The sequence below is a fragment of the Frankliniella occidentalis genome, unplaced genomic scaffold (assembly GCF_000697945.3).
Source record: "Frankliniella occidentalis isolate FOCC.00 unplaced genomic scaffold, Focc_3.1 Scaffold22, whole genome shotgun sequence".
Classification (NCBI taxonomy): domain Eukaryota; kingdom Metazoa; phylum Arthropoda; class Insecta; order Thysanoptera; family Thripidae; genus Frankliniella; species Frankliniella occidentalis.
This window is the reverse complement of record NW_026267152.1, coordinates 1,317,001-1,327,000: the sequence shown is the minus strand read 5'-3', so window position 1 is coordinate 1,327,000 and position 10,000 is coordinate 1,317,001. Positions and strand designations below refer to the sequence as shown.

The window sequence follows — 10,000 nt, the reverse complement described above, 5'->3', positions numbered from 1 at the left end:
GGGGGGGCGAGCGAAGGCGCCTGGGAGTCGGCCCGTCCCGTCACGCACGGCTGTCGGGCGGGTGTGCCTACCCCGCGCTCCACAGGCGCCGTCCGCGCGCCGCCACCGTGCAGCATAGCAGCGCTACAGCTCTGATTGAGCCGTTCAGAATGTAACAACCGACATCACATTATAGTAAACTCGCACATAAGGAATGTTAGTAACTAACTTTGGTATCCAGCGCGGTACCCAGCAATGGCGATGGCAGCACTCGTGCGCGTACCGCAGAGAGCTCGCGCGGGCGCGCTTCCATCCGCAATACACACGCGCGGCCGTGCGGCAGACACCGGATGAGCGGGGCTCCCCGGGACGCGGCACTGAAATATCGCTCCGTTTTGAATGGCAACAAGTCGGTCGTGATTTATCACCCGTATCTTCTTGTGTTTATATTATTTATTCTCGAGCAGGCAGCTTGGGGTCGAGCCGGGCGCGGCGTACCCCTTGCAAATAAATGGCGTACCTCTGCGGCTGCGGCGGCGGTGGCTCGCCCGCCTTTCCCTTTTTATTCTATTTTATTTCGTTGTCCCTTTTGTTTTCGGCGTCAGCGGCGCGCTCGGAATGCATACACCATCGTCTGCCGCGGCGTCGCCGCGAAGGCTATTCATACCTCAAGGCGCGCGCTTGCACATTTCGAGACCCTCTATTCGCATGTGACTTTTTGGTGGGATTCGGAGAATGCTACTTTCGTCGTCGCCACCCTCAAAATACAACACTGTGCATTTTTTCAGACAGTAGATACCACCAGCAATCCTCGGCTAAAGGAAGATCGGCATTAGCACTTTGCGTGGGAGAGGTCTAAGATCTACTCCCGCGTGGACCCAAAAATAAGTGTCCTAGTTTGTTATTGAAAGCATTACAAACAAGGTTTAAAGGTACGTATTGAACTTAGGTATGAGGTATCGCTGCTGCTAACGATCCACTTTGCTGCTTACCATTCGGTCGCCGATGTAGAAGGACAGTTCGGCGGCGGGCTGTGACGGCTGGGCCACGCAGGTGGCAAGCAGCGTCTCCCCGGGGTCATAAGAGTTCTTCGACGTTGTTATATGCGGCGGTCCCTCGGGCTTCACTGCAACACGGAAATTACCAAAAGATAAAGATTTATAAATAAATTCGTAGTTATAAATTGAACAGATACACCGTTAACACAGATCGAGTGAGAGGGTTGTTGGGATGACGGCGATGGGCCGGGACTGTCACTACGCGAACAATGTATTTTTCACGGTATAACCGGTGAACACTTGCATGGCAAGTTACATGGAACTTGTGAGTGTGCAACTACTGAGTTGAAAACTTGGGTTTTCGCTGTTACCCGTGAAAAAAAAAATTGTATACGGCACGTATATGGCGCCATGTATGTCCGGACGCGCTCAAACATATATTTGACATATAACTTGTGCATATATATCCCATATATTGCCATATACGGCCATATATTGGCCATAAGCGCCACGCCATATATGTCTCATATATGGGCCGTGTGGTCAGTTTTTCCTTAAGTTCCTTAGTGACAAATGTTTGCGTACCTTGGTGGATGCATTTAGGGTGCAGTCAATGAAAGTACTTCGCTGGGGAACGTGAAGTAGCAACAAAAAGCTCTAAAGTAACAGTGTTCTCCGAGGAGGGCTATCGTGATTCGTTTTCACAAAGTTTGGGTAATTGGAGTGACAACTCCAATGACGTGCGGAGTCAAGTCAGTTCGGACTTGATTCCACACTTTACAAAAATTTCATCTTCGCTGCGAAGTACTTGGTGTATACCTCACACACGCACGGAAACGGCGCCTAGGTGTCATTAAACCGCGGTTTCTGATCAGCAGCGAGAATAAAATTCAATTACGATTATTCACGACACAGAATGGTGTCTGTTAAAATCCAAGTGTGCATAGCATCAGGGAGGTCATTCCGAAGAGGGTCACAGTTAAAATCGTGACCAAAACTGTCCTTGACGTAATTTTACGGTAGAAAAGACTGTAAAATGTTCTTTTTATCTTAGAGAGCCATCTAGCGGCGAAAATCAGAACTATCTCAATCGATGTGTCGTTATATTAATTACTGTGGCTTGAAGTTAAATCAGGCTAGAGCATTACGATCGGTCGACCAAATTTCGTGCTCATTGCGATATGTATTGAAAGTGATTTTTCGTACGACAACGTCAACGGATATTTACCAATTTTAGACGTTATTGATATCTAACGTGATCTTCCCATATACGGCGAATTTCCGACATAGATGCGTGCTCCAAACCCATATATGATGACATATATGTTCACAAAATGGACCCATATACGGCAGACTACCCCCATATACGTCGAATTTCTCCCATATACAGTAAATGCAGCCCATATATGGTAGCATATATGTCCACATATATGGCACTGTATATGTAACATATACAGCATCTTCCGGTCATATACGGGACGTGTATGGGAATTATATGGCACATATACGTTTCGTTTTTCACGGGTATCAGTGTATCCCGAGCGAGAGAGGACGGTGACCTCTCCGTCTGTTTTACACTTTGCATCGCCCACTCCTCTTCCGTCGCCGCTCTCGCCCGGAACCCCCGGAGCAAGCTGTCAAATCTATATCGAGCAGGCCAGCCTTAAATAAATAAACAAAGACAAAAACACGCGACGTGTGTTCGTGCGAGAAAAATGGAAGTATTTTGTTGAAAAGTGACTGGTCTATCGTGTGGGGCCCGTCCCGGCTGGCGTGATGGAGGGGAAGGGGAAAAGGGGAAGGGGCAGCTGTTGATACAAGGCTATTGTGATGACGGCGGCCGAGGCCCGGCCCGACCCCCACTTCCTGGCCAAGCTCTCAGCAGGGAACTAAACGAGTCGAGTGAAGGGAGCCAGTAGTAGTAGTAGTCGAATCGAATCGCGTCGAAGTGGTCGATTGTATCGAATGGCTGCACTCAGTCCAGCCTGCAGCCCGGTCCTTAAAGGACACTGCAGTAAACATGAAAAGCCCACCCCAGCTTGTCTACGCCCGGGCGCCAAGCGGCCCAAGACGATCTTTAATCCCTCCCCGCTGTATTATTCAGGGCCCCCGACTCAGCGCTGTCCGCAGCCTAAAACAACTACGAGTTTGATCTCTTTTCTCTTCCCAGCCCAGCATCCCTTCACGCTTCTCTTCTCTCCGACGATGACAAACGGACTCCCGCGCCAGCCCGCAGCCCGCAGCAGCCAGGTCCCGCTTGAACCCCCACACGGCCCACGGCGTTCAAAGGAATGTCTGAACAGGTCATAAGGGTACGCCCTCTGACAGCACGCCGGCGTCGCTCTGCCATTTTGGACCGCACAAGTCTCAGTCGGGGAAAGAAGATTTGCATGGCCGACGTGACCTTACACCATGCACATTTGCGAGAGTGACGCCCACGCGGGAGAGCTTGGCAGGGCGAGGCGGGCGTAGAGGTTCGAGACCGGGCGCAAAGCCCGGCTCAGGCCCCGCTGCTGGCTGGCAGGGGAGGCGAGGGCCCACAGGGTTGTCATGTGAGGTGCCATGCAGCGTCTCGGGAGGTTGCGTGTCAACTCTACTTGGTATTGCGGCCGCACGTAAACTCGGTAGGAGAGGAAAGAAAGAGAGAGCGCGCGAGGTTAGGGGAGAGAGAGAGAGAGAGAGAGAGGCGGAGTTGCGCGGCGGCGCCTCAAAGCTACATGCCAACCACAACAGCGTGTTCCGGAAGCGTGTATACCTCCATTGTGACAGGTCGAGTCTCTTCTCTGCCACCGCCGTGCCAGGCTGCGCTACGCTGCGCCTCGCTGCGCCTCTCAGGTCGCACTTCAAACAAACACAATCCCCGGCAAGACAGCCGGGGGAGAAAAGGAAGCGGAGAGACCACAGCAGACACTTCCTACCTTTCGCTGGCAGCCTGCGAGCTCGTGTGGGTGTGAGCTTGAGTGAGAGTGTGTGTGTGCGTGTGAGAGTTCGCGAGTGTGTGTGAGAGAGAGGAAGAAGGCGACCGACTCGCCTGTGCGGTGCCTTGATGTGGCTCGTGCACTCGAGTCTCCTCCAGCTGCTTCCCATCCTTATCTCTCTCTCGCTCTCTCTCCCTCTTTCTCTCTCTCGCTCACCTTCTCTCATCTGCTCGCGAAGAAGAAGAGCGGCGAAATGCCCTGGGGGAAGACCTCTTAACGCAATCAGGGCGTCGAGGCGAAGGTGATGATAATATACGCTTTAGGGAGGTGACGCAACAATCCCTCCCCCGCGCGAGCAAATATACTTCACCCACCCTCTTAATTTCGTAATCTGTGAGCTCGATGCCCCGGCTTTTTTTGCCATAAAAGAGGGTCTGACAAATTCGTCATAATAATAGGCTCATGACCCGCGTGAGGGATCGCTGCCTGTCGTGGGGTCGAAGGTCGCCCGTCCGTCGAGGCCCAGCGGCCCACAGGGATTGTTGCGTCGGCCCGTGATTGGCACGTCGCCCCGACCTTGGCGGTAATGGCCAGACCGACCCTGGAACTTTACAAACACACGCGCGCGCGCGCGCGCGCGCACACACACACACACACACACACAAGGTGTAAATAGGCGTAGAGGGGGAAACATTGAAGGGTAGGAAGGGGGGAGGCGTGGAAACACTGTAGCCAGGTGTGATGTTAAGGCGGGCTGTGTGGGTGTGGGAGGTGCGAGGCGCAGGTTAACAGTGGGCTGTGTATATGCTGTGGCCCTTATGGACGCCGGGCTCGGCTTGAGGCGGGCCAAGGAGGTGCGGGAGCGGCGACGGCGGTGGGGCTCTGCGCGCCGGGCCGTCGGGCCCGGGACACGAGGAAGAGGAGGCAACGGTTTGATTCACGGCAGCGAAAACACGTCGAGCGGGCGGCTGTGCTGGGATACACACTGGCTGGGCGCAGCGCCGCCGCCGCCGTTACGTCGGATGGGGCGTGGCGCGGCGTGCTGGGGCGGGGAGCAGCCTCTCATGGGGCCTAGGCCGCGCTCAAAATCACCGCGCCCGTAACTTTGTATGAGCTGTTGGGGGGCCGCCCCCGACTCGGCCCCACCAGCCAGGATACTGGGGCGTGGCGTGGCGGGGCGCGGGCCGCTCTAGAGGCGGCGGCGGCGGCGCCGGGCGTCTTTCCGATGAACTTTGCGAATACTCGAGCAGCACCTCAAGCTCGCGAAAAGTTTCGGCCAAAGGTGGAGGTAATTCGTCTGCGTGATTAAATGCCCCGCGCCCCCGGGCTTGGGAGAGTGAGATCGCTGGAAAAGGGGGAGGAGGGAAGGGTGGTCTCTAGATTAGAAGGGTGGAGGGGAGGGAAAACCTTGTCCGGCAAAGCCAGTTATATATAAATATTTCGTTGAACAAAACGCCCTCACCTGGCCGTAAATCCGAAGTAAATCCAGATTGTTAAGAAACAAGTAAGTATGAAAAAGTTTTGTGCGTAGTATACAACAGCACAGAAACAACACAGCAGGGCAGTACGGTAATAGTAGACTGCAGGGTTGGGTCGGAGAGATGAGTGTGTGTGAGCTTGCGGCCGCAGTGACACACTATGATGAATGGCTGTTCGTGTCGGTGATTAGCCTGTACAGCGCCCTTACACATGGCCGCGCACACAGCGACGGATGGCATCAATATTTTTCAGCGGCGCGGCGCAGCAGCAGTATTGTGGAAAACCTGATGTTGAGTCGGGAGGGGGGCGAGGATGAGGGCGCCGGGGGCTCACACCCATGCGGTTTGCGCGCGTTAATCAGGCCTCGGTAATGCCGAGCGTGCCGCGCTTGCCATTCCCCTCCCCGCATATTTGTGTGGCTATCATCTACCTCGCACGAAAGCAATCATGATTGGGACCGCGCGCGCACTGCTCTCGTATGGCGAGCGGGACTCATATTATATGTGGGAAACGGAAACAAAAGAAATGCGGACGGAAACTGGTCACCTCTCGCACATTTTTTGCTGTTGTTGTTGTGTTGTTTCTTCCCGTTTCTTGAAACAAACCTATAGTGAGACAGCACTTTTGTGAGAACATGTCGTGTGTTACCAAAATGCTCGTGTAGATATCGCCGCCTATCGATACCCGCTTCGCCCTCTCAGACCCCCTCTTTACCCCTCCACCACCTTCAGATCCCCCCCCCCCTTTCCCTTTCCTCACTCCGCGTCTCGTATCGGAGAGGGAGCCCGCCTGCGATGTCGTCGTCGGCCCGAGCCGAGCGCAGCAGCAGCGGCGCCGTGTCAATGGAGTGGTTGGTCCCGACCAGATACGCCATGACAGGACTTAATTGCAGATAAGGCTGTTGCACAGCTCGGAAGGCGGGCGGGGAAGCCAGGAGCAGAAGGAGGTCAGTCGGACGCCTGTTCCTATCGCGTTCCAGCTAACCGTCATCGCCGTCCTCCCGTTCCCCCTTCTTCCTCTTCTCTCTCCTTGCCAACCGCAGCTCCAGGAAAGAGGGTAGCGCCGCCCTCTTTCGCTAGGGGAGACGGGTCTTGCTGCTATGGCTGGATACTTGGCTGGAGATGCGCTTAGTGCCCCTCCATAGCGGTAGAAGAGGGTGTTGTGAAAAATATTAACACAAGTGTCAAAGTATGTATATTTTTCCACGAAAAGACTTTGTCATCCGCGCATTTCTTATACTTTCGTTCCAAACATTTCTTTTTGTCAGTGCGTGGGAAGCTTCCCTCATTTCTGCCTCAAACCCCAAGAGGTTTGTGGACGCGAGATGTGTTTCGCCGCAAAAGGGGAGGGGGTGGAGGGTGGGGGCGCTTGGAGAGCGTCGCGCGGGACGCACTCTTCCGGAATACGACTCCGATCCGCACTCGGCTGCGAAGCAGCAAACGGAACTATTCTGTCTCGCAGTCATTTCATCGACTAACCGGCACCACGACGCTTGATGGACATGCAGCCAGCAGCACCGCGTCCTCCCTAAACCCCCGCAGTAATTTCTCACGCCCATTGGGAGTGATGCGGTACGCGAGGGTCACAGGCCAATCTCTATTAACACGTTTGCAATGCGACGTCACGGTGCGCGCGTCAGTCCACCCATCCATCAGGGAAATGAGAAACAACTCAGCAAAAGATCTTCATTGCGGTCGGGTCGGACGCCTGCTGCTTCCCTGACACTGGTGTTGTTTCATTTTCCTCCTCGACCCGCCGCGGGCAGCGGCGATAATCGAAGCAAGGCGTCGGATGCATTTTTAATCACTCTGGCGATCAACAGCACCCTCCCACGCGCCTCCGTAGCGCCGGGAGGTACACCGTAAAAGTATATTTGTCTATTGGCATTATGGGTTTTACTTACTTGCGATCTTGCGATTTACAACAGACAATCGGTATCGTAAATTTGGAAAAGACTGATTTTGCTCGTATAAAAAGTTCTAGTCGGTACATAATGTCACAAGAATTTTCTAATTTCACCATATAAAATTTTTGCAAATTTACTCGCTAAACGCAAAAAAAAGTACTATTTCATTAATGTAGCCTAGCCCTAGCCAATATTGACAAATAATAATGTGTTGTTCACATTTCCAACAATACTTAGCATTGGTCAACGCAATCGACAAATGTAAATTTTGTAAGTGTGAGCTTCGTGTGCAACTACCGGACACATGCGTTTAACACCTATTCGTCCGTGATTCGGCTCCTCTGCCATTTATTTGTTCACTACATCGAGCCTACTGTTTTGGGAAAATGCCGGATAAATGGGCTGCAAGCTGCTATTTTCCGCCGATAAACAGCAGGCATTTGTTTACGGTCTGGCGCCGCGGTGCATTCACACGATAGTCGGTCGGTGCGGCTCTGCTGATTGATGGGGTCGCGTCCCCCCGGGCGGCGTGGCGGGGCGTGGCGGGGCGTGGCGGAGCGTAGTGAGGCGTTGCAGGGCGCAACGGGACGTGACGAACCCAAACACCTGGTCCCTGGGGATAATTGAGGGAGAGGGGTGGTGTTCAGGACGTCATTTGACCCCGTATAGGAAGGAATTGAAAAGTTACTCAGTATTTTTGCGACAGCATTAAGAGAAACGGCGGAAAGGAAACGAAGCGAGCGGCATGCCGTCGGTCTACATAGGCAGATTTGGGGAGTGGTTGGGGGGCGTATATGGGAGCGGAGCGACGCGGAGGGGACTTCAAAGAGGGCCGCGCAGCGTGTGGCCGTAGGCACAGGGATGTTGTTAAGCAACAAGTTCCAAAAGCCTTTCCATATTCCATTTCGGCAGAGACCGATGTATGAAACACGCCGCGCCGTTTCGCTTTCGCTCCGCTTCAAATAAACGACATTGTTGGCCTATGGCGGGGAAAGCTTGTGATGGGGGTCGCAACGCTTACGACTCATCATTTCTGTTCGTGTCCCACTTGCACGGTCCTTACGTTCTTAACTACAATAGCCCGCTGTACTACATTATAAGTAACCAAAAAACACCAAAACAAACAGTGTTATTACAGCATTAAAATGGTTAAGGGGAGGGAAGAAATCAGGTGGCCGAATTTCAGTTGCCGTTTCTAAAACGGATATATTTTATTGAAGATGGCACTTTTTGCGAAGTATAAATTACATTCGCTCAAAAATTTAGTCGCTAATTAAACAACCATAGGACCTAAAAATACGAAACCACAGAACGGACCTAGTTTTAGATGCTAACGTGCCGGGAGTATCTGTGAGGGAAAACATTCCGGTCGAATCCAGAGTGTACCAAGCGGCATCAGGTAGATTTCTGTATTTGTTTTTCTTCTCAATCCTGCTGTACCGAGTGATTCAGAGAAGACGCAGGAGCGCACGGGTTTGCATACCCACTCTTCCGCAAAGCACCATAGCCCCTTGCCTTGCGTAGACAAACCCGCCCGCCCCTGTGCTGCGTCTTATATGAATCGCCCGGTACTCTGTACGTTTTACAAAGAAACTTTGCGACAACGATGGAAGCGTTTCCCGGTCAGCAGATGCACACAGGCCCAAAACACGCAGACACTCACTCACACACCACGGTGTGGTGGCACTCAATAGCGGGCCATTGTCAGTGGGCACACACACACAGTGTGCCTGGCTGCACTGTGTCCCGCGCCACGCCCCGCTGCACCCCACAGCGCTACCGCCCTTCCGTCCGTCGTTCAATTACTCGAGCACAAACATCAAACCCGTGTTTTTTTCTGCTCTCATTCTGCAAACAGCGTTGCGCAACAGAAGTGTTTTTTTGTTGTCGTTGTTTGTTGTTCTGTCGCGAAGAAGACAGTGCATCGTCTAGTTTGACATGCAGCCTTTTTCGCCCGCGAAAGCTTTGCTAAGATGGAGGCCTGGAACAGCGCCTATTGTGAGAGGAAATGGCGAAGGAAAGGAGTAGGGGAACACGAATAAAAATAAAAATTCAGGTTAGAGAAAGAAGGGGTGACATATAGAAAGGGTTGAGGTAGACAAAGAATGACCCGGGTAAAAATCTTCAGAGACTATTCGCGTTTATCTCGCGTTATCCTTCCCCCGAAAAAACACAAGATGCACAAGATTATAACTTCAAATGTTCCCCTTTAAAGTAGCATTCAGCATGGCTAAAGAACGCGAAATGAACACCGGGACCACAGCGGATAGACGGCGCCTCCAGCCTCCACCGCGGTCGATTGGTGAGCGACTCATGTTGAACTCGTGTCTGTGCTCTCCTCGTTTTGCCGTCTTTGTCGCGTATTCTGATGTTTCCTACAAGTTTCTGGGTGTAATTTTGGCGTTTTTCTCGCGTGCACGACGCGAGGAGGACGCAGAAAGAACGCCAAGAGAACGCCGCCCAGTGAAGCGAAAACGCGAAAAAGACGCCAGGCGGCCGGCAGGACGGTCTGCCAGCCGGACCCAGCGGGAGTAGAACCACGAGACTTGTTGTTACGAATCTGTCTCGCTATCCACTGGGCCAGAGTGGACGGCTGCTCGGAGCCAGCGGCGTCGCGCTCACATGGACCCCAACGGTGTCAGCCCACAAGCGGAGCGTGCTGTCGGCTGGCTTGTTGTCCACTTCGACCGAGAACATGACCATCGCCGTCGACGACAAAG

At 53.1% G+C, this 10,000-nt stretch overlaps 1 protein-coding gene across 2 annotated transcripts in view; it reads right to left on the bottom strand.

Annotated features, from left to right (window-relative positions):
• Nucleotides 1-10,000, bottom strand: part of LOC113218322 (uncharacterized) — a 230,812-nt gene that overhangs the window by 18,048 nt on the left and 202,764 nt on the right. For both annotated transcript variants that reach the window (XM_052264893.1, XM_052264894.1), the window contains one exon: nt 972-1,105. In XM_052264893.1, the coding sequence (XP_052120853.1) occupies nt 972-1,105 (134 nt within the window). The remainder of the gene's footprint in view (nt 1-971; nt 1,106-10,000) is intronic.